The 24,570-nt window shown below is 41.2% G+C and overlaps 1 protein-coding gene across 3 annotated transcripts in view; it reads left to right on the top strand.

Moving 5' to 3' along the window:
- The first annotated feature begins 5,567 nt into the window (after positions 1-5,567).
- ACO1 (aconitase 1) overlaps positions 5,568-24,570 on the top strand; it is a 43,351-nt gene continuing 24,348 nt past the window's right edge. The window contains exons 1-6 of one of the 3 annotated variants that reach the window (XM_048290826.1): positions 5,568-5,673; positions 17,248-17,368; positions 19,141-19,309; positions 21,420-21,557; positions 22,875-22,944; positions 23,048-23,231. In XM_048290826.1, the coding sequence (XP_048146783.1) occupies positions 17,272-17,368; positions 19,141-19,309; positions 21,420-21,557; positions 22,875-22,944; positions 23,048-23,231 (658 nt within the window). In that variant the 5' untranslated portion in view covers positions 5,568-5,673; positions 17,248-17,271. Of the gene's footprint in view, positions 5,674-6,124; positions 6,214-9,059; positions 9,081-17,247; positions 17,369-19,140; positions 19,310-21,419; positions 21,558-22,874; positions 22,945-23,047; positions 23,232-24,570 lie in introns of those variants that run through there. The other 2 variants (XM_048290827.1, XM_048290828.1) reach the window with 2 other exon arrangements.

The following is a 24,570-nucleotide window of genomic DNA, read 5'->3' on the forward strand; positions in this document are numbered from 1 at the left end:
ATGATAAGTAAAATGTTACAGACATCACAAACAGTCTACCATTGGAGTGCAGCAAAGGAATTCTTACTGCTTTTCTGTGCAACTTTAATGCTCCTTGAGCAAAATGTGTAAGTATAGGCAGTATAAAATATGGACCTCTTTTCAAAAAGCATGATTTTTATTGCTTTCTATAATGTGCCAGTTGTTTTTTACCAAGTTCTATATGTCAGAGAAGCTGCAAGTAATTACTAGTCAGTACAGGGAATGGAAGGGTAGTGCTGTAGTGAATTCTCAAGGCTGTTATGTTATACCAGTCACCAAATGCATGCAACAAGTGTGTAGTAGGCAACAGATGCTTGTTAGGTAAGGGTTAGTGACTGTGTGTGCAAATTCTTTGGTCAGGTACGGTGGCAAAGTGAAAACCAGTATCTTAGACTAGCCACATGATAGATAGTAAATTGCCTAGGCTTCAGAGTTTGTTTCTTCTACCAACTTTCTGCATTAGTTTGCTCCCCACTTTCTCCTGCTGTATCAGATGAGTAACATGTTCTGTCAGAGTCCTGAGCTCAGTAAGGGAGTTTTAGTTCAACTGCAACAGAAACTATGAACAGCACAAGTCTAATCTTACTGTGTGTAAAGGTGTTTTACATTGCCTATACACCAAAAGCTTAAAGGACATTTTGAATATGGGTTGTTTCCAGGTGAGCATTCACAGGAATCTAGTCTGGGTTAAAGTCCTCTACACCATTCCAGATATGAAGAGAAATACACTGATGGTCAACAAAGATTTCTGCATTTACTGCGAGCGATATCATTACTCTTGAAAAGAACATGAACAATCCTTCTACTTCTATGGTGCAAAGAGTTTTTCTTTCTCATGCTCCATACAGCAACTATAAGCTGATCATAGATTACCTGCTTTGGAAGGAATTCTCCAAAAGCATTACATGATCTGGTGCTGAAGGTGCAATGCTGACAGTGAAGAGTTTTACTTGTCTCAGACAATTTATACTTTAATTCTGGGTACATAGTCCGATCCTCAAGCCCCTTTTCTTCAGTTCCTGTGGAAGAGTCGAACAAATGCCTTTATTCTGCAAGAAAAAGGTATTATTCCTTGGCAGTACACTTGTGTGAGTTTCTACTCGGGACTAAGAATAGGACTGGTAGGAGTGACAACGAGCCTGTGCTAAACCCCGTTTAACCAGTAGATGGCAGAACTTAAATCTTTGTTTTGCTACTGAACCCGAAGTTCAATAAACATTGCTGCAATTCTGTGAGGACTCATAAAGAAAGACAATTGAGTAAACCAGTGCTAAGACCAGAAGCAAATTATAATATATTTATTAAAATCTGCTGACCACAGAATTTCCTTTAGAGGATGCACAATCATCTGCTTTAAAGTGGGAGATGCAGTAGGCCCTCACTTAGTTGAATAGCCAGAATCCATTCTGGTATTTCTGAGAGGTCTTCTGAGAGCTGTCAAACTCTCTATTTTTAGACTTGTACTCCTGTTGCACATTAGCAATTTGAACAGCTTAAAACAGTCATGACTGACAATGAAAACTCAGCATGAACTCCTTCATGAGCCACCAAACATATTTTCCTGTACTCAGGACAAGCTGTAGGCCATAACCTGCAGGCTACCATCTCACCAGTTCTTCAACTCATTCACAGATGGCTTCCTGGAGTGAAACACTTTTACTGAGTGTTGAACTCATATGAATATATAAATTCATATGCTCTGTAGAGCATAGTATGTTAAATTATGTACCCTTAAGTGCTGCTTATGGAGACACAGCACACCAGAGTAAACCTCACCAGACCTTTTCATTATACTGCAGAGAGCCAGGAAAAGCAGGACACATGCAGACACTTCTTTTTGATGACAGCTCCAAAGCTCTGGGTCCTGTAGGTTGCCAGCTCAAGTTTATTGTCTCCCTGTCAGCCCTATCCCAGCCCAGTTTGAGACTGATTGCAGCAATCCTGTGATTGCAGCAATCCTGTGATTGCTGCAATCTCAGTGATCAGCTGAGCCTTCATGGAAGATTGCTACAACACTGAAGTCTACTGCTGTATGTTATGGCTTTATTTGCTATAATAAGCTGAAAGCTGTCTCTTGGGAATTCAAAGTATTTGTAACTTCTTGATAGGATCAGAAAGAGTGAAATATGTTTAGAGACACAATAGTGAAGTCAGATAGGAATTGAACAGATATGATATGCTCCCTGGACTTCTAGGACATTGGTGAAAAACCTCAAAGAGCACTCCAGAAGGAATCTGATGTTAGACCAAGCTTCTTGTAAATGGATTTCAGTAAGACAGAAAGGCCAAAGGTCTGACACATAGTTCCTCATCTGCTGTGAAATAATTTCATGAAAAACCCTAAAAACACTAGGATGCACATGATTGCAATATGAAAGGCATTGTTACTCCTATTTGCATCCATCTTCACTGCAAGAACAGAAAATATATTTTTTTAATCCTGATTTAGCACAATGCGTGATTGTCCAAGAAAACTGTTGGACATCCTTGCAATCTGATCCTAAACCCAAGAACCCATTTCAGTTAACATCTTCCTTACAAACAATGGATCTAATATAGTTCTCACCTCCTGACAGTCTTGGGAGAAAGGCAAACCCACACATTTTTAGTCATCTGCTAAATAAGACACATTATTGTAAACTCGGCCCCACTGAGAAGAATGACAGCCTCAAATACTCAAATGCTGGAAAGACCAGCAATAACGTTCAGACAGCATTGCCATAAACCCTTGAATGAACAGCCTGTCTTCCAATCCCATTATGGCCTCTGTGTCCTTACACAGAACCAGTAGAGACTGAAGCAGTTCTGCCTCTCTTTCTGGGATATAAAATCTTCCCTTCTACCCATCAACTTCAGGGGCCTTCCCTCCCCACAGAACAGAAAATACAAACCCTGAAGATATTTACTGGGAAAAGTCAGAGCTGATGTACGGTTTTCCCATTTCTGTTGCTGACCTGCTGTTTTCACTAGTCTTTGCTTTTTGTCCGAGAGATTTTAGGTCAATCAGATTTTGCAGCAATTGCTTTGGTATCTAGGTATGAAGGATTTTATTCATGATTCAAAACTTAAACTTGCTGATACACATGGGCCTTGGAAGTCTGTTCTGTTAGAAACAACAACAAAATTTAAAGTTTTAGATATTATTTTTAAAGGAAATGACCCAGAGAGTCATTACAGGACTTAATCTCACAAAGAGGAACATACTTGAAATGCTGTTATTACTATTAATTAAACATATACAAAAATAAAACTTCTATCAAATAATGAAACATCTAAAGCTGTAAGGAAAGCACTAAGAGGTTTTAGAAATTCTCTGGGTTTTCCTACCATCAGAGTCATCTACTGTTTTGTGGTGTCATGTAGAAACATGGGCTTCCACCTTCAAGAGTCGAAAGCCAAACTACAGCCATAACTGTGTTCTGCCAAACTCAGTCTTAAGAACCTCTCTGGCCAAAGGTTTGAAAAAGATGTTATGAATTAATGTCCAGTTCCATGTTAACCATTTGTTAAAGCAAATCATATGTTGTAAAAACTAATACCATTCTAAAAGAAGAACTTAGTGCAAGTGAATTACTCCATGTGGTATTTATGCTGAACAGAAAACAGGCCAACATGGAAGTGATTTTGAGCAATAACTCAAAAGTACTGTATGTTGTAGATTACAGGCTATTTACAGGTATCAGGTTTTACTACAGAGGGGCCCTAGAAGTCTTAACTGTTCCAGTGTAGCAGGTGTGCTAAAGCCAGGATTTCTGTATTTAGTTAAAAAAAAATCCTACTCAATGTATCTTTTTTGCTAGATTTTGGGGTCTTTCGCACTGATTTCTCCTGGTCTGACAGTTCCAGCTGGACAATGTGTGTAGGCAGGAGGATCTGTCAACACATGTCAGTGTGGAGGTATCCAACCCACAAACAACCAAGTGAGACATCATGGGCATTTTCTATATTTCATCCTTCTTTACAAGTAAAGCTAAGAACTTCTATTTTCATTCACCTGAGACTTGCTATCTGCAGCAAAGCCAGCAAGTAACTCAGTATGCTCTTAGCCTGAGCTTTCTTCAGGTAAAAACAAAACATTATTGGTCTTGTTTCACTCCACCTCTCAGTGGTTAGTGTGTCCTAGCCAGACAAGACCTTTCCAAGACTTGCAGAATATTTACACTCCTTCCATGCAACTCCTCTTTACTCTGCACACAATTATTTTCCTGGAATTAGATACTTTTTAGTCTACTTAATTGTTAAGGAAAGTTTCCTGTCTGACCATCCCGGAACCACTCTGGCAGGCACACTCAGACCACGTGAGCTGGAACAGAGGTCGTTTTACAATGGGTGGCTCTCCTGAGCTGATGGGTGCTCGGTTTGACTCCCTACTTACTTCACTCTCACCCAGTCAGACCAGGTTTCCTTACAGGCTGGACCCCAGGTTTCTCATGACAGAGTCTCAGAATCTTGGATTCTTACAATTGTTTAATCATGGTGCAGTGACAAAGTAACAGCTCAAACTGGTGTCTCCGAGGAGGGACCCTGAGCAAAGCAAACCCATACCTTTTATACCCTCACAGCCTAAGTGTGTCAAAGTCGGGGGTCTTCCAGCTGAACCATTGGTTCCTGCTGTGTCTCTCAGTGACTGCTCACCTGGCTGGGCCACAGGGCCCTGTACCCTTTGTTGGGTCAACTTCTGTTGGTCTTACTTCTGGCTCCTGCTATCCAGAGCTCAACCTGCAAGAGCTCCCACGGCAGCTGCACCCTGACTACCAGCACTGAATGTATTCCTCAACATAATTTATGCCCAAACCATATACTGTTCTACCGGGAACCTGCTGGGCACTGATAAACTCTCCACAGCACTCAGCTTTGGGGGTGATGTAAATTATGTCCTCTAGGACGTCCTGTACTCTGATATTGTTCTTTAATATTGACGTCATGATATTGATCTTGACCAGCTTGTAAGCAACAGCTTGTTTCTGCCCACAGCCAGGCCAGTGAGCTCTCCCCCTGCCAAGAGAAACGACAGGAGTTCCCACTCATTGCACTGCCACGAGGATGAGGATGCAGCCCTGTGTGTCAAGTGGTGTCCCGAGCGACACCTGTTTGCTTCCGGGCCCCGGCTTCACTGACAGCAGCTCTGGACTCCTCCGAAGCCTGAGCAAGCGCTCGGGCTGGGAGCACGTGGCGCACTTACGGCCGGCACAAGGCACACCACAGCCCACACCCCGCTGCCCATGTCACAGCGCCCCTCTCTCCGATGGCTCTGCCCACAGCAGATCTGGCCTTGACCTCGGTACCACCCTCCTACCCACCCCTCCACACGCACAGCGCTCCCTCTCCTCTTCCCCCACCCAGGGAAAGGGGCTGGTCCAGGAAAGCAGCGGCTCTCTGCGGGGCCAGGGCTGCGGGCAGGAAGGGGAAGCCCGCCCGTCTGCCCCGTGCCTTCGCCGCCCGGCTGGCTGGCTGGCTTGCTGGCTGGCCGTCCGCTTGCTTGTCCTCCCTCCCCCCGTTCCCGCCTCCCTCTCGGGCGGCTGGCGGCCATCCCGCCGCCGCTCGGCCTTGGAGCGTGGGGCGGAGCCCGCCCGCCACCGCCCCTTCCCTCTCCCCGTGCCCGGCGGCCCCTGACGGCGAGCGGCGGCGGCGGTCTGTGCTCCTCGCTCCCCGGTGAGTGCGAGTACCCGCCGCCCCGCTTCTCTCCCGCCCGGCGCCGGCGGCTCGGGTGCCTGGGAGCCGCTTCCCCGGCCGCGGCGTGCCCATTCCCGGCGGCCGCGGGGAAGGTGGCGGGGTGGAGGGGCGCCCCTCGGAGCAGAGCCAGGACGGGTGCGGGCCCGGGCGGAGGGCGGGGACCGGCGGCTGGCGGGGCCCGGTGGCGCGACGGGCGACCCTGCCGTCTCCCGGCCCCGGCTGCCTCGGTTAGGGGCTGGAAAGGGCCGTTGGATGCTGCGGAGGGAAGGCGACTCTGGCGGAGCAGCCCTGGGGAGACACCATCTCGTAGCAGCGGCGGCGGCGGCAGCAGCGGCGGGCTGTGCGGCCCCCGCCGCAGCTCCGGGCCCCGGCTGGCGAAATCGGGTCTCCAGCTCTCGGCTTGGGGCCGGCTCACAGCGGGTACAGGGGGCGGCTTTTGCAGAGCGGAGAAAGAGGAATGGATTTAGCTCGAGAAGACCGGGCGTGAAATAGAAGTTAAGCTGCCCTGTCCTCATCTAGGTGAAGCTTTTAACATTAATTTTCCTCCTGGAACTACTCGAGCCTTGTCTATTGGTATTTCAGTAATATCTAAATAGTAGAGGATAGTGCAAGGTGTACATATAGCACACAGCAACTTCTCTGTGCTGCAAAAAAAGTCAGTAGATCTGCAACATAAGTGGGACAAGGAAAGGATGGAAGAAAAGAATTGGAAGGTGATGCCTATAAAGTGTCAGGTTTTAATAATTTTGGGTGACAAAATAATCTGTTTCACGTTCATGGCATAGACAGCAGGTGGGTGTTCTGTAACAGTCGTGGAGGTTGTAGCACAGATGCAGATAATTGCCTTCTAATTTACCTTGATTTAGGACTGTGGCTGTGGAGATGCCCAGTTTCAGTATCTGGATCAGGTATATGTTTGGATTGGTCCCTGCTTATCTGCTTATGCTCAGCACGTTTCCATGTTTCATAATACCACCACAGTTCCCATTTATTTTTTAACTCGAAGTTGTACTTTGATATTTGGTTTCCAGCTCTAAAGCTAGTGAAGGTGGGGGGAGGGGGATAAAGAGGAAGACGAAGAGGTCTGGACTTCAGTATTTTTTACTATCAGCAGGAAACTTGGTCTAAACCAGAGGATTCTCTCTCCAAACAACTGGAATTGAATTAATATCTCTGAGCACTCTGTGCTGTTGCTATTGTTCAGACTGGTTTTATCAATTCACAAAACTGAAGTAAAGGAAGACCACCCTAGAGAAATATTAACACTGGAATGTTTATTTAGTAATGCTTTGCTTAAAAGCAATTGTACTTCATCAGAATGTCCTAATAAACTTCTGGGGATTGTTACTGCTTCAAAGAAAGTAAGAGGAGTGTAATGGGCATAGAGTAGGAAGTGCAGCTGAGTCTTGTGCCTTCCAGGATCTATGGTGTGTGTGAAGAGTTATTAGGAAAATTATCAATACTTTACTCGCCTCAGACGTTATAGAGGAGATTCTTGGAGGAGCTTTCCACATAAAAAGAAGTCTGATCACTTAGCAGTGCTTTACAGAGTATCTCTGTAGACTATCGCTGAATTGAAAAGACCATAGGGCTTTCAAAGTGCGGGTTTTTGTCATATCACGTTTGTAATTTAGCAGCTTTGTTTCTCTCTGGTTGTCTTTGGCCAGAGGATGAGACACTCCGACTTTGATACTATTTGGTGAAGTTTTTATAGTAATGGTGGAAGAGCCAAAACAACAAATGCAGAAAATTAGAAAAGAAATAATATTTGCATAGTAAGAAATGGAGCGAATCTCTTTCGTAGTGTTTTCCAGGATAGACTCTCACTGCAGAATTTTACCGTGTAAGAGCTGGAACTTAGCTCCCTCCTTGGAGTAACAATCCACTTAAGCTAAGCAGAAAGATATGAACTGAAGAGTGGTCCCTTTGTGTCTTTAAATATAGAGACAGTAGAGAGGAGTCTTAATTTCCATTCTGCTCTGTTTGTGTGAAAAGGAGATAAATTTTTTTCAGGATTTTTGCCTTCAGTGCTGCCTTAGGGATTGGTTAATTCAGAAGATTTCCTCTAGGTATTTGGCACTTCTTTGTAAGAATTGGGATTTCTCACAGCTGTAGGATCAGAATTCCCGATGCTTGTGAAAGCAGGTGTTAATTTCGGTTGTTTGGTGGGTTTTTTTGCCTACCCTTTCTGTGTGAAAACTGTTATGAAAAAGTTGATTTAAAAATGTTTGGTAGAACTTGATTTGCCTCCCCAGGGAGCTTGGCCAGTAAACTCTGCTAACAGCTAGTTCAAGTTCATGAAATCGTATCAGACACACTTGTTCTGCTTACAGACTGAAGCTGTGGGTGTTTGAAAGCTGGATTAATCTACATGAGTAGTTGAATAGCTGCTGAGATTATAGATGGCAGTTATTGGTGTGAGAAAATTATCCTTAGTTCAAGACTACAAATTCAGGATTTGTCTTGAAATGGTGTAAAAAGTTAGGATGTTCCCCCCACAGTGTCAGATTATTTCACAACAGCAGTAATCCTCTTATGAGTTCTTCATTCTGAAAGGAATCCTTCTACCTACATATCTCTGGTAGCTCTGAAACAGTTCAGATTTCAAGTTGTAGAAAAGGAGTTTTAGAGGTGCAGAGAGAGAAGTTTATAGAGCTGGTATAATAGTAATGACGTGAGTACAGAGCTGATTCACAATACTCTCATTTTGTTTGCCTTTCCCATGCACCTCTGCTGAGTTTCTTCAGCCTTCACAGGAGCCTTTTGAAACTAACAGACCAATACCGAGATGTCTTTTAATCCTGCCTTCTGAAATTGAACCAAAATTTCAGACCAAATCTTTGTGCACACTCTCTGTATTCCACACTTCTTGCAGCACTTCCATGTTGGTTTTGGGTTTTTTCTAACACTGAAAGCTAGTTCTTTGTTAAAACTGGTCCAAGCTGCATATTTGTTAATGAACAGTCTAGGAGTACAAGCATAGGGTAAAAAAGCAGCAAGTTTGTATAGAGGTAGGAAGGGTTAAAGTTCAGAGTTGCTCTTTCATGAGGTGGGAAAAAAATTTCAACACTTCATTTTTCAGTGTTTCATAGTCTCCAGATAAGCTTCCCTTTATTCTCAGGCATAACACTGCTCATTCTCCTGTAGCAAAAAAAGGAAAATTAGTCTCTACTTTTAACTGGGACACTCAGTGGTCAGTGTGCTGACAAAGCATTCCCTTAATGTTTACACCTGCTTAATTATGATCTGGATTTTCTTAAGACTAGATCGCATTTCAGAGGCCGTCCGAGAGCGCACAAGAGCGCACTCTGTACGTGTGCTTGCCGGGGTTACCAGAAGCTGGCAAAATCTATACGAGAGAAGTGTTTTGACAGTCCCTCCAAGCTGTAAGTGCACAATAACTGTGTTGAAGTGAGGGAGGAGGTAGCATTTGGCTTTCTGGAGGGATGACTTGAGGGAGTTTAGTATCTTCATCTTGGAACTGGGCATGCATCTAAACTTTCACCTCATTTGGAGCTGGAGTTACTTTAGGACCTAAATGTTTGATTTCACAAACTTGATCTCTGACCTAAACTTTCAGTTCCAATATGTGCAATACAGCATTGCTAACAAAGTGAAATGGTCAGAATACTTACGACAGTCTGTTAAATACAGAGATTATAGGAATATGCAATTAGTAGCCTGTTCACTGCATTGGTATTTTAGCACATTCTGGATCTGAATAAAGAAGTATTTTAGCATTGCAGTCAAAGATTTCTGCCAGCAGGAGAAGGTAGGAAAATCTGCAATCTAAAGCTCTGTTTGTTCTAGTACAGTGTTCCTCTTGAGCATTAAAGTTGAAATGGGGTCCCTGAAACTTTGCCTAGACATTGTTTAAAAACCCCTCAATTTTGTATTACTACATTTTTTCCAGTGTGGAATACTGGTGTAGTTTATACCATCAGAAGAGTTGCTCAGTCATCAAATTGTTAGTGGACTTCTCTTTAAGGATCTGTATGTAATGATGGACTTTTCTGTGTACTAAAGAAGCACAAAGATTCTTTCTCCAGTCTCTTTAACCACTAAAATCTCCTAGCTGTTAGCAGCAATGCAACAGTGTATGTTTGTTACATAGTGGCCTTATCTGCCACAGGTAGAGTAAGGGTTAAATAATAAGAGCTTCTTTAAATCAAAACAAGAAACCTGTGTTTATTGCAACAGTAATTGCACTCATCTGTTCTTTGTACATCCAAAAGTAATTATAGCATTTTATATTTTTATAAAACAAGACTCTGCTTGTTCTACTTCTGGTGTTGAAGGCTGTCCAAATGCTGGGGGCATGTCTGGGCTTGAGGGGTTTTTTTTCTGGTTGGTTGGTTGGTTGGGTTTTTGCCATTTTTTGATGGGTAGGTGAGGTTTTTTGTTGTTGTGTTGCCATGTGTCTGTTCATCTCTATCTGTCCATCCGTTTACCCAGGGTAACAAAAACATTTTTCTTAGGCAACTTGGATATTTAAACTAAAAAAATGTATTTTTTAGGATTTGCCTTCTAAACTGGCTTGAATTATGGATGGATTTACTTAGCAAATTTTAAACATCTGACTGATACTGAAGAGGTTGCCTTTCCATATCAAAAATGCAAACTTCTGTCAACATGCTTAACATGGGTATTCTCCTTCCTTGGTCTTCAGGCAAGGTAGGCATACACAGAACATGCTGCAATTCCAGTATGGTGGAAGTTCCTACCTGATGGACCTGCTTAGAGATCTTTATTCGTGGCTATGCCATCTATAACTTAGGTAAACTGGAAGTAGTCATCAACATTTCTAATGAAGGCCCACTGCTGAGTAGAATGTGAAACCATGAGAAGAGCTGTGTAAGTTTTAGAGGCTCAGGGGAATTGAGCAATAGCCCATAATTAAAGAAGTGCTGTTTAGCTATACCTAACTGCTAGTAATGTCATGAAGTGCATGCTCAATATTGTGAAGAAAAATTTATAACTCAGTGGCCTGCCCCTCTGCTGCAGCTCCTGTTAGATTTTTTTAAATTGCTTGCTTTTGCCATTTGGAGGTGCTTGTTGCAAACTTGGCAGCTAAGTACAGGTACATACAATGGCAATCATTTGAGTGGACGAAACCAAGGGAAGTAACTTGTGGGAGTAGGAGCAATAATTGCAATGGAAAGTGGTAAGATCAGATTCAGCATGGATGGAAAAAGTTGTATTTTTTGAAGAAAGACCATGAATGTTGCCTACGTCCTGCCTTATCACCAGGCGAGGACTTTTATCATGGTCCTGCCAGCTCACGTCTTATTTTCCTAGTTTTCAGTTGGAAGTTTCATCACAGAAACATACTTTGTCATGTTTCTTCACAAATTTTCTGCAAGTACCAGCAAGTCTGAGCCCTCCCCTTTTTCTTGATGACTGATAAAATAGCATCTTTGCTTTGCCTGAGTGTAATATTTTTTAGCATTTCTAGAGTCTGGTAAAATGTTAAAATTAAACTGCTTCTTTGCTGAGTGTGTGCTTCCCAGCGGTGGCCAAGAATTTACCCACATTTCAGGGAAAAGAACATTTACTACTTGAAATCTGTTTTAGTTAAGATATTACGTGTTTAGTTTTATGAAGAGATGTCTAAAATTAACCTCTTAACATTAATAATGTAGGCACCCTTTCATAATTGGAAAGACAGCAGCTAAGAAACGAAAGATAGAATAGAAAAAGCAATTGTGGAAACATGTTCCCTTTCTCCAAGTGGCATTAAATATATATCTGTACTAAAATGCTGAATAACCATGGCTGTTCTGTTCCTACTTTATGGCCTGAAGCTTAGACAGAAATTGTCTCATCCAGGGCCTTTTTTCCTTTCTGCAGGTCAAACAAAATAGTCTGTGTCCTTGGTTTGTCCTCAGGCACTTCTTTAATAAATTTGATTATTACTAATCATGAGTCTTTTGTAAACATTTGTGTCATGTACTACAGAAAGAGCATGATTTACTGTCAGCATGTATTTTAGCAGAAAAGTATTCTGCATGCTACAGTTTTCTCTTTTTCTGGATGGTGAGAAATGAGTGGGATACTCTGATATCCCTAAAAAACCTCAAACCAATAAATAGTGTTGATAGTATGGATCTGTTTACAACCAATGAGTGTAAGCGCAGCTGTGTTATTTAAAAATAAGCTCTTTTATTTGTGATGTGAAAGAGATTGCTGCTTTTAGTCTGACTAGCTCTATTCTATTTCACTGTCAACTCTAAAGAGAGTAGAATAGTATGTTATAAAGTGATGTCTAGAACAGTTTTCAGACTTTTTCTCAGGTATAGCAAGAAACTAAATACAGTTTTTCCTCTCTATCATCTTCATGAGATAATTTCTGCAAATGAAAAATTATGAGATATATTATGATGTTTTCTCAATTCCATTAATTTCAATAAAATTTATTTGTTGTCGTTGTTCCAAGTTACTCAACTGCTTTTAAAGGGATCTGAAGTATAGTCAAGGAGTCACTGTCAGTCAAGAATGTACTTTAAACTGAGCGAAGTCCTTTTCCGGTCAATGTTGTTGTGATGTGGCTAGTACTGTGTTTATGTTAGATACTCAGAAAAGTTATAACGGGTGAAGATTTGAAGGCATACGTGCAACATACGTTGAAGTCTCCTGTGAATGTTCTTTTTTTAAAGAAATAAAAGGTTTTAAGATTTTAAGTTACTTAAATCCTTTTTGTGGAGATCCACATGAGACTTTAATATTCTTTGAATGTATCTGACTTAGTTGATTAACTAATAAGAGAAGGCGAGGAAAGAGGATGGACAGACACGTTTTTCCTTCTGTCCCCTTGGACTTGTGCATGTTTCTTATGTCATGATCGTCTAAAGGCATGGCCTTCAGGACACCACAGAGATCCCCACAGACACTACAGCCTGTAGGCATCTTTGCAGTGATCTTTTGGTGCTAGTTAACATCTGAGATCTCGTGGTAAAAGCTGAGTTTGCTGGCACACTCAATATAGATGAAGTGAGGAATGTTGTTGTACTAAGATTTTGTTTGTTCAAAAGCTTTTTTAGAGCATCACAATGTAAAACTTGTGTTTCCAGAGAAGTTTGAACTGTCCTGTGTCATATATAGGGCTACAAACAGCAAGAGACAGCTGTTGTGGCCAAGGGTTCATTCTCTACTCTAAAGGGCAAGATGTTGCATTTGCAAAAAAACAGCTTTCTTTTTTTATATTTGGAAAGTTATGGCCTTGTCCAGATAAATTTGCCCCACCTGGTATTCATGGTTATAATCTTTCTGCACTTCTACTTCTCTGGGGGAGAGAGAAAAAGTAGAAATCAGACTTTCTGTGGTGAGCTGATGTGCAGTCTGGGTGAATTGAGGTGTATTCTAACAAGAGATTGAGTGTGGTGGCACAGCGATAAGCTACTGCGTTGATGTAACAAGGGGAGTGGAAAGCAGTATTGATTGTTACAGAGTTCAGATTTAAAGATGATCAGCATAAGTGTCGGCCAACTTGTGGATGTTCTCAGAATTTTAATAGTAGACACTAAGGAGGGGCTACAATAAAGCTATTGTTTGTCTGGTACACTTCATACAAGTCATGCAACCCTTTAAGAAGGTTCCAGTACCCTGAGATTAGCTCCCTTGGTCAGAGCATGGTGCTAAAAATGCCAAGGTTGTGGGTTAGAGCCCCATGTGGGCCATTCACTTGGACTTGGTGATCCTTGTGGGTCCCTTCCAACTCATAATATTCTCTGGGTCTATGTCAGTAATAAGATGCTCCTTTTTAAATCCTATTCTGCATTATTAGGTTTGAATAATCCACAATTTCTTACATAATCTCCACACAAACAGTTCTAAAGTTGTTGGGTTGATCAAGTGCTTGTTTTGGTATGTCTGAGCAGGTATTGATGTGGCCATGGTCAACGCGTGTGACCCTGCGTGCAGCACCAGTTCCAGGCAGACAGATGTCTGCTCCCCCGTGTTGCCTATTTACGTTTCAGTGCCTGCAAAACATGAATAAATATTCTGTGCTGCAATCACAAGTTAACCTGTGTCACGTTAATCAAAAAGTTAACCTGTATCTATCACAAGGATTACTTAAAAAATTTTGGTATACTCAGTGTGCAGAGCATTGCCCCCAGACATCTTTTTGGCAAATTACTAGTTTAGAGTTCTGTGCTGTGGCCACTCAGTTTATAATTTACTATGTGGAAATAGTAGTTGGTATGACTGAGGGCTTTCTTGGCTCTGTGAAATTTGCTATAGCAATGCTGCTAGTTCTTACTCTTTTCTAGAGATTTTACCTCTTTTCAGGTATTTCTGAATGGCTTCTAGGTTTGTAACAGAGTTCTTCGTATCAGTGTGACCAGGCAGATGTAAATAACTTGTGATTAGGCCTTGGTCAGCCCACAGTTTGGCTTATTTGTGTAACTCACCGATGAGAGGAGACTAGTACTGAAGCATCTCATACTGTGAACTAAAAAACTTCTGTTCAGGGAAGAGGGTGATGTCTGGTAAAGTAATGTTAATATGTAGATAATGTGTCATAACATCTTGAATTGCTGCTGTGATTTGCCAAGACATGGACTTAGATGGAAAACATTCGAGCTGCAATTTATACTTGGATGAGAATATGTGAACTGAGTACAGTGGACGCATGGTCATATCAAATTAATGATCTGCTTTATCTGTCAGGGGATATCCGAATATTTTCTATGTACAGCTACTCTTAGACTTTCCATGAGAAATGGTTATGCATAAAATAAAGTTCTCACAATGGAATGCAAAAAAGTGAATCTCAACAGGAGGGTAGCTGGCAAGAGGAAGGAAGAAATTTGTTTTGATCATGCTCAGTCATAGAAGCACAGAGTTTGCTTAGGGGAATATCTAGTAGTTCATGGTGTTTAAAGATGATTACACCTAAAACTTTAGGGGCTTGTGTACAGGATGAGTATGTGCAAAGATGGGAAGAGGAGTTTCAGAAAATAACTTGTTGATGGGAACGTGAGAGGTGATAACGTGTGTGTGCTTGCAGTCTGTTCATTTGCCAGCCTTCTATCTTCCCTGGGCATTCAGCTTTTTATCTAGAAATATCCATTTTTTTTTTCTTTGAAAGAATTCTGGACATTTTTCTTTCTTTTATGCTATTTTGCTGCTTTATACCCTGGACCTTCTTTTGTCACCATTTCTGCTATTTCCCCTTTGCTGTCTTCAATATACATGAACTTTAAATTTTGAAAATACTGGAGTACTTTAAAAATCCCCCATAAATGTATTCCACGTAGTAGTATTTCCTGAGTGTTCAATGAAACTGGCAGGTGAGATAAATTGATGAATTCTTTGGCCTTTGTCTGTGTTTAACAAATACTGGACTTTGTGCATCCCTTTGCATTAGTTTCCAAGGCCTGTCATGTGTATCTCATGCTTTGTTGTGAGTTTTCTTGTTTGCAAAACTGGAGCAAGAGAAAATAATGTTACTTGAATGAAGACAGGAACAGTGCTCTGGGAAAACATCAACAGATCTGAAAATGAGGCCTGTGATTATCTCTCTTCTAAAGAAATTTTAATCGTGACTGGGAATGTTGCCAGGCACTGCAAGAGAATTGTTCTCACTGTTAAATTGTTAGCTTGATCCTTGGCATGTGTTGGCCTAAGCCAATTCTTCCACGAGAGATTTGGGCAGAGTTCAGGTCTTCAGTGTGGCCTAGGAAGTGTTCCTTAGGTAGTTTGCATACAGTTAACCTTTTCTGGAGATAGATACTTCTACAGTATGATTTTAATTTATTTTCTGTAGTGGAATTTATTAAGAGATGTTGGTATTCTGGAATTTAGGCCCCTCTCGCTAGCTGGCCTTGATATGGGGAATATCTCAGGGTCCCTTAACTTCTGTATGTGAACCCTAAAAGTCCTAGGTCCCAGAGGAATGCTTTATCCAGCAAACCATTACACCACAAAACCCAGTAAATCAATAAGCAACAACAAAAAAAGAAAATATCTCAAACTAAAATGGTGTTTCAAATAGAGCCCATGTAAATTTTCTTTTTGGTGGTGATCCTAACAAATCTTTCTGAAATTAGGAGGGTTCTTTTTGTCTCTGGTAGCATTTGTAATCTTAGTCTATAATACTTTCTGTCTCAAAACAATAGCGTTTTCTGGTTTGGATAATTGTTTTTAATTTTGAATGCAAATGTCTATCTGTTTAGCTTTAGATCAGTGCCGCTTCTGCTGGTTTTGGTGGAATACAGTGAATTTTGTTCCTAATAGCTAGTGTGGGGCCTGTGGTTTTGATTTGTGCTGGAAACAGGGTTGATAACACAGGGATATTTTCATTACTGCTGAGCAGGGCTTACACGGAGCCAAGGCTCCTCACCCACCCCACCAGTGAGGAGGCTTGGGGGTATGCAAGGAGCTGGGAGGAGACACAGCTGGGACAGCTGACCCAAGGGATATCCCACAGCATATGGCATTATGCTCAGCATATAGAGCTGTGAGGAGAAGGAAGAGGGAGGTGTTTAGAGTTATGGTGTTTGTATTCCCAAGTCACTGTGAGGCATGATGGGGCATTGCTGTCCTGGAGATGGCTGAACACCTGCCTACCCATGGAAGAGGTGGATGAATTCCTTGTTTTGCTTTGCTTGCAGGTCCAGGTTTAGCTTTAACTATCAAACCATCTCAACCTATGAGTTTTTTCAAATTTGCTGCTCTGATTGTCTTCCTGATCCCACCAGAAAGGAGTGAGGGAGTGGCTGTGGGGTGCTTAGTTGCTGCCTGGGATTAAACCACAACACACTTAAGAAGTGGGACTGTGTTGTCATGGTGGTTCATGAATCACAGAGGCACAAATGACTGTCTAGAGACAGCATAAAGAAGAGAATAATGAAGACATTGAACTTCCTTACTGAGATTGTGTCCCGAGAAGGGCAGCCAAGATGGTGAAGTAGCTGGAGCACAGGTTCTGTGAGGAGTGGCTGAGGGAGCTGGGATTGTTTACCCTGGAGCCTCCTTTCAGAGGCTCAGGGGAGACCTTATCACTCTCTACAGCTCCCTGAAAGGAGGTTGTAGCCAGGTGGGGTCAGTCTCTTCTCCCAGGCAGCTTGCAACAGGATGAGGGGACATGTTCTCAAGCTGCACCAGGGGAGGTTTATATTTGATAGTAGGAAAAATTTATTCCAGTCACTGGAATAGGCTGCCCAGGGAAGTGATAGATGCATCATCAAAAGGTGTGTGGATGTGGCACTTGAGGACACGGTTTAGTGGTGGATATGGTGGTGCTCAGTTAACAGCTGGACTCGATGATCTTGGAGGTTGTTTCCGACTTTTAAGATTCTATGATTCTAAACCATGTGGTGTATCCATATTTTTCGCAATACTCTTGTGTTTCACAATACTCCTTCAGACCTTTTATCTCTGAGGATGTGTTACAATTAGATTTGTGGTGAAAAGGGAATTACTGGCAGTACCTTTTTCTCTGGTACAGGCCTTTGTGTGTGGGACAGATACATTGTAGACTGTGGGAACATGTACTTCGTATACAGGACAGATGTCATGAAAATATCTTTGATTTTTCTTTTGTTTTAGGGACACTAGGTGTCTTCAACAACCATGAGCAACCCTTTTGTATGGATTGTGGAGCCACTGGACCCGAAACAGCCTCTGAAGAAATTCTTTAATCTGAGCAAATTGGAAGATGTGAGATACGGTATGTTGACAACATAAGGGAAGAATTTTGTTAATATTAATGAACAGAACCTGAACAGACTTTGACACATTGGATGATACTTGGTCTCTGGAGAGAACTGTGAATTCAAAAGAGGGATCTTGAAAATAAAATTTTAGCAAAATTTAATTCTTGAAATTTAAAGCTACAGAAATATTGGCAAGATCACAGTAGTATTTTCTCAGCATACTGTGCACACAGCAGTCTTATTTTTCCTGAGCGGGTGAGTAGAGCTAGGCAAAACCAAGAGCACAAGTTTTCTTATAAACTGCTAAGCTATCTTGAAAGGCTGGAAAGGCTCTAACACTGATATATGTATGATTGAACCAATCAGAAATATTTTTCAGCTTTAAAAACAGTAGTGGCTAGAGAATTCTTTCTGAGGAAGCATTTTCCTAGTTCCTCTGACATTTCCCAAATCTTTCAGTGATACTGGTAAAAATCTTAGTGTCTGTGCCATTGACTTAGAAAGTGAGTATCTATAGCTTAGAATTGCCTATGGTGGGTGGTGTTGGTGTTTCAAAACGTAAACCAGTGTTTAAGGAGAATTGAGGGAACAAGAGGAGGAACATTCTCTCTGAATGTTGGTAGCGCGTATGAATGTTGGCAGCACATATCCCTTACAGGCTCTGATAAGTGAAAAGTCAATTAATGTCAGTCTTCGTGGGTGAAAAGCAGAGAAGAGTCTTGAGGAATAGACAAATACACATACGGTGTTACCAGTTGATCCATTCCAGGATTCCAAGAGTGATAACCTCCAGATTCTTTAAAGAAAAAAGGATGCCAATTCTCCCTATCCAGCATGAAAAGAGAGTAGCTTACCAGGGAAGGGCAGGAGATTCTAAAAAAACCCAAAACAACAGTAACAATTACCCCCAAAACCCCCAAACAATCAAAATCCCCCAGAACAAAACCCCCAACAACAACCAACCCAAATTATTCTGAATTACTATGTCCTGAAAAATAGATGGGCTTTTTTTTTTACAATACCACTAATGAGATCTCACTGTGATTAAGTGACTTTTATGTCTTGAGGGGCAACCCTGTGTAGACAGTTGGAAAAAACTTCTCAAAAAATTTTAAAATTTATATATTCTGACAGGCAATCAAACAACTGTTATTAAAGTGGAGGAAGGACTGAGACATATTTGGGTTTTTTTCTTCACACCCATTGCTTGTAGTAGACCTGTCAGGACTGCTTCAATAGTATTTTGTGTCATCTTCTTTAAATATTTCTAATTTGAAGTGAAAGAAGATTATTAGATGCACAGTCTGACTTTCATTCAGTTTCATTTTCAATCTCTTGAGATGAAGAGACTGCATAAGCCACTAAAGCTGTGTCTTCCAACATATTAGTAGAAAACTGTTTTTCTAGTACATTTGTATGTCTGTGTTCAGTGACAAGAGAGAGAGCAAACTGCAGAAAAACAAGGTGAGCACAGCATGTTTTCAGGGTAGCCTTGCTATGGAGGATGGGAAAGCTGTGGAAAAGTCCCTCAGCAAAGATGTCTACTGTGTCACAGGAGCTAAGATAATAAACCTGCTCAAAGCATCAAGTGGAACAGGTCAGTTAGCATTGGCTTCCTGGCAAAGCTGGAGGCTGGAAAAGGGACTTTGATAATTTGGGATAAAGCCTTGTGAGAGTATGGGGGCAGCACTTGAGGACCTGTCTGCCCCAGGCATGGAACTCTGCGCTTGCTGACATATGCTCTAAGGTAAAAACTGAGTTTGTTTCTTGCCTCTTACCCATGCAGCTCGTCTGCCATTTTCCATTCGAATCCTCCTGGAAGCAGCAATCCGTAACTGCGATGAGTTCCTAGTGAAGAAAGGAGATGTTGAGAATATTCTCAACTGGAAAGTGATGCAACACAAGAGCGTTGAAGTGCCATTTAAGCCTGCAAGAGTTATTCTGCAAGACTTCACGTGAGTCTGATGCTCTCTAAAGCAAGGAAGAGGGGCTTTTGAGAGTGCAGCAATGCTCAGCTTGAGGTGGAGGGGTGAGCTAAGGGGAAGGATAGCAGTGAGATATTAACAAAAGCCTTTTTCAACTTTTCTGGATGTCATGCTACAGACAACACTTGAAGAGCCAAACACTCAGAATAAGAGCATTGAAAGAAACTCTTCTGGGATGGAGAAGGAAATATCTTCATAAAACTTCAAAACAGGGAAAGAAAATGTGATTGATAAATTGCATCCAAATTAGGAAGTTTGGGGTTTAGAAGTTATTCTTTGAAGGGGTGGTATTGTCTAGTCTCTCCTTTTTTTGTTGTTTGTTTGGTTTGGGTTTTTGTTTGGGTTTGTTTGGTTTTGGTTTTGTTCCCCAGGGGCTCTTGCTTTCAGTTTTTTACCTATTTCAGTTCTCATTTATAACCCACATCATTACTTTGTCTTCTAAACCAGTATTAGTATAAATATATTCTTAAAGATCTCTCTGCTATTGAAAAAATGGACATATTTTTCCCAGAAATGCAAATTGAGATTCCTTCCTAATGGACTCTGAAAATTGGGCCTTGTTATTGCAGTGAGTCCTCAGGTGTCTGTAGTAATCATGTAATAGTTCCTGTTCCTGTGGAAAGTCAATCTTCAGGTGGAACAATAGCATCTAACTGTTTTAATACAGCATTTGTCTTGCAAGTCCACTCACTGTTCTTTTTATCTTTGTCCTGTGTCTTTATAAAACGTTTTAGTACATCCAGTGCTGCTACGTTGCCAGTTGATTTTCTTCCTCACCAGTAAAGTGTCTTAGCTGTCATGTCCTCCGTTTTGCATTTTCACAAAGGTTGTCCAAGTGCTAGAGACCCAGTACAGCTCTACTTTTAAAGACAATGGAAAAAATTGGCAAAACCTCGAATGAAAGAAGTACTGATTTCCTAGCTATTTTTCATCCACTGGCTGTTGTTAATGTTTTGAAAAACTGGAGCAGAGAGGCAGCTGAATTTTCAAGCTAACATTGTTCCTTCTCTTGCTGTTGTTCTTTCTTGCCCCCTACTTCTGCTGAGTTTTAAAAATGTGTGTATAAGTCTGCAGAGCAACTGCATTCCTGAAAAATGAGCTCTTGGACAGGCCTCTGAGGACCCTTTTCAGAAGGGCAGCTTTGGCAACTTTCCAAAAGCCATACAACAATTACATTCAGATTGTCCTGGTTTAGAATTATTTAATTTCGTAGTTAGGATTATTCTGTAATTATCCTGAGTTGTTCTAAGGTGGTAGAAGGATATCGTATCCATTCCATATCAATTGCACATTCATAAGCAAACATTCATAAGCATGGCAAAATAACTCTTCTGCTACATTCCTCCTACCCCCCTGCCTCAAATTCCCCTTGGTAGCATAACATAGAATTTCCTATTTTTCTTGTAAAAAACTTATCCTGGGATATCAAACTGCTGCAAGCTGCTGAACATCAATTAATTGTGTCCATGTTAGATAATGTGGATCCTTTTTTCTGTTTGTTTTTGGTAAACATTCAGGATTTTCAAGGTAAAATTCAATAGGAACTACAAAGCCTTTTACTGCTTTTGTTGTTGCTCTTGGTTTCTGATATTTTTAAAAATTGATAGCTTCCTTATGGTCAGAGTTGAAAACAGAAACTCTTACTGCTTTGGGCTGCTCTTACAAAAATGTGGTTTTTTCAGTGGGTTGCTCACTGATGCCAGATCCCTATGAGCATATCAGAGAACTCTTTTTGTCTCAGCAGCCAGCAAAATCAGATAGGCAAGTAAGAGGGTTTTCCAAGCTAGTTGAAGATATCATGGTAGGACATACCTCAGAAGAAGCTGAGAATGTGTGTGCAGAGAAGTGTCAGAAGCTTTGTTAAAAAAATATAGAAATGTATATGATCTCTTAGATAAGTCAAGTATTGAAATGCCAGAAGTTCTGGTTACTACTCATTATTTGCTTGCATTGAAAGTGGAGGAGTGTAGTTTGCTTTGCATGTGACAGTAGCTGTCTGTTCTGCATCTCAGGATTGGGTTTTGGGGTTTCTTTCTCTTTTCCAAGTTGTTTCACCATGCCTATTTTGTTTCTGTTGTAGTGGGGTGCCTGCTGTGGTTGATTTTGCTGCAATGCGTGATGCTGTGAAGAGACTTGGTGGGGACCCTGAAAAAATCAATCCTATCTGTCCTGCTGATCTCGTGGTAGATCACTCCATCCAGGTTGATTTTAACAGGCAGTAAGAATTGAAAAACACTCTTTTGTTCTTAATGGTAGTAAGTAAACTGAATCCAGTTACCGATCATCAAGTCAGTTCTGCTGGTGATACTGTTAGCATTTATACTACAACATCCCAGACATTAAGAAATTTTTAAGTTAGACTGTTGTATCAGCTGCGGTGAGTTAGAGGGAGAATTTTACTCTCTCTGGGGTGCATCTCTCAGCAGCACAAGCCTGGACTAAATGCTGATAGAAACAGACTCAATCCACGTTTGTGGTTATTGTACTTTTTTTTAATAATGCTTCATTACTATTAATTGCTCAGAAATAGCTTTTTTCCCACATACACTTTTTTGACCCATAGAGTTTTTGGAAAGGACAAATGAGAATATTTCCTTTCTTCCTCACTTCTCTAAGAATAGAGATGATCTACACTAGGCTCAGCTCTGAGGAACTGCTTTCTGCTTCAGTGCCTCCAAGCAGAAGAGCACAAGACACTGCTTGCTATGCCCCTATGAGTCCAGGAAAAAAACATGAGGCTACTCAGTCCTCAGCATGCTACAAAGACTCAATAGCTTTCACTGGACCCACAGTGAAATACAGGATCTCTGTATAGAGGTCCTTCTACCCTCTAAGATACATAAATACGGGCCTACTGAACTAGTCTTCCAAACAGATCCTGCAATGACATGTTTTATGGTGGTTTCCTTCTATATTCTAGAAGTTTTTTGGTCTGCAGTTACTAATAATTATTTTTTGTCACAGCCTTATTTTATTTCTATTAGGCTCGTGAACATATGTAAGAAAGTAGAGATTTTCTCTTGCATAGAGAACATTGGCCAGACCTATGCTTCAGTTCTTTCAGTTTCTGAAGACCTAAGTTAGGCACCTTATTGAGATGAAAAATTTGTTAACACTATCTACTTTGAAACACAGAGGCTTCAGGCAGCACTATATCATAGCGACAGACTTTTTAACTGAAGTTGCGAGATAGTTGTGTTACAGTTTTCTTTACTGCCTTGCTGATTACTTCTGATTTAGGTGTTGGAAAAGTCACATTTCTGTAACATGCAGTGTTGCTTTCCTCAGGCTACAACTTTTAGGCCTGGCAAATGCAGATTAGTATTCACATTTGAAGCAGGTTTCGGGTATTATCTCTTAAGATTTCTTAAGTCAGTTTCATTGGTTGCCTATAGTGGTGTTAAAAAGGTGCAATGGATCAGCATTCACATTAGCTCAGAAATCTACTTTCCTTTCAACCTTTGGGTATATTTGACTAGATATAAAATTTAGGTGGATATTTTTAGTTCTGACAGCTGATTATTTTCACTTGCAGGTCAGACAGCTTACAAAAAAATCAGGACCTGGAATTTGAAAGGAACAAAGAAAGATTTGAATTCTTAAAGGTACTGAAAAAAAAATGTTATTTGCATGGAGAAACATTCGGTGAATGAAAGTTCTTCTGGTGTTCATGTTGAAAATTTTTTACTCTAATTCTTTTTGTTTCAGTGGGGCTCTCAAGCTTTTAAAAACTTGAGGATTATTCCACCAGGCTCTGGGATCATCCACCAAGTGAATCTGGAGTACTTGGCAAGAGTGGTGATGGATCAGGATGGCTTCTACTATCCAGACAGTGTGGTGGGCACTGACTCGCACACCACCATGATAGATGGCTTGGGAGTGCTTGGCTGGGGTACGTACAGCAGCATGTCATGAGTAGTCTCTCTTGGCTCAGGGAGCTGTGTTTTGGGCTCTGATGAGTTGACCTGGGCTGGTGGGTTAACCTCCACCCTATCACTTCCTCACTCCTGCTAGCACAATGTGGGAAGAGAACTGGAAGTCCAAATGCAAGATTAAACTAATGGGTAGGGACAAAGACAATTTGAGTGGAGAGGGGTGAGTGTAAGGAAAGGAAATTAAAGAAGTGATGCAAAGACAGTCACCACCTCCCATCAGCACATCAAAGCCCAGCCAGTCCCTGGGCAGTGGCTACTTTGGAAAGCCCACCTCCCAGATTGATGCTGAGCATGATGTTTTATGGCATGGAATATCTTGTTGTTCAGCCCTGGTCAGCTGTCCCAGCTGTGCCCCTCCCAATGTTTTACCCACCCCAGTTTACTTGCTGAGGGGCAGGGTGAGAAACAAAATGCACTGATACTGTGTAAGCACTGCTCAGCAATAGCTAAAACACTGGTGTGGTATCAGCACCAGTTTGGTCACAAATCTAAAACATGGCACTATAGAGGCTGCTATGAAGAAAAGTTATCTCCATGCCAGCTAGACACAGTTACGTAGCCTAACCCTGAAAGCAAGTAATGTGATAAGGTCTCTTACAGTTATATAAGGCTTTGTAACTAAGCTCCCCTTTCTGGTAACTGCCTCAGATGATTTCTGCTGCATGTGTTGTTGGTTTTGTTTGAGTTTTTTATATATTCTTTTCTATTCTGCATTGAAATCACAGGGAGGTAGATAAGGAAAATATTAAATAAAGGAAGGGAATTGAAGTATCATTGACCATCCAATAGTTCTTGTGTCACTTGGCTCCTTTAAAAGTGTTGGGTCATCCAAAAAGTATTGCAAATACTAATCTATTAGGTGGAAGGTGCTGAAAATTAAATCTGAGTGAGTTAAATATGGCCAGAGAGGACATTCTGAAGAACAGGACTGTGATGTTCTAATACCAGTACTCTGCAGAATATTTGTTACAGGAATAAATATAAGTAATTTATTTTTCCTTGTAGTGGTGAACTGTGGTGCTTGAATTATTGAATAAATAAGTAACTATGGGGTGGAAGTATTTGCAGTAGCAAAGACTTCAGCTGAGGCTTTATTTTCCTGTGATATGGTGATAGGAGCACTATTGAAACAGCTGTTGTACAAATATGGAACACACTGTGTTTTTAAAATATTTTCTAGTTGTTCATGAATGTGCTTGTGAAGTTCTGAGCACCACATATGATAGGACTTTTTGTTTTTAATAATCCAGCTATACTACTGTAGCAATATTGGTTGATGGAGACTTTCTATCAGGG

This window comes from Corvus hawaiiensis, chromosome Z (assembly GCF_020740725.1).
Source record: "Corvus hawaiiensis isolate bCorHaw1 chromosome Z, bCorHaw1.pri.cur, whole genome shotgun sequence".
NCBI lineage: Eukaryota > Metazoa > Chordata > Aves > Passeriformes > Corvidae > Corvus > Corvus hawaiiensis.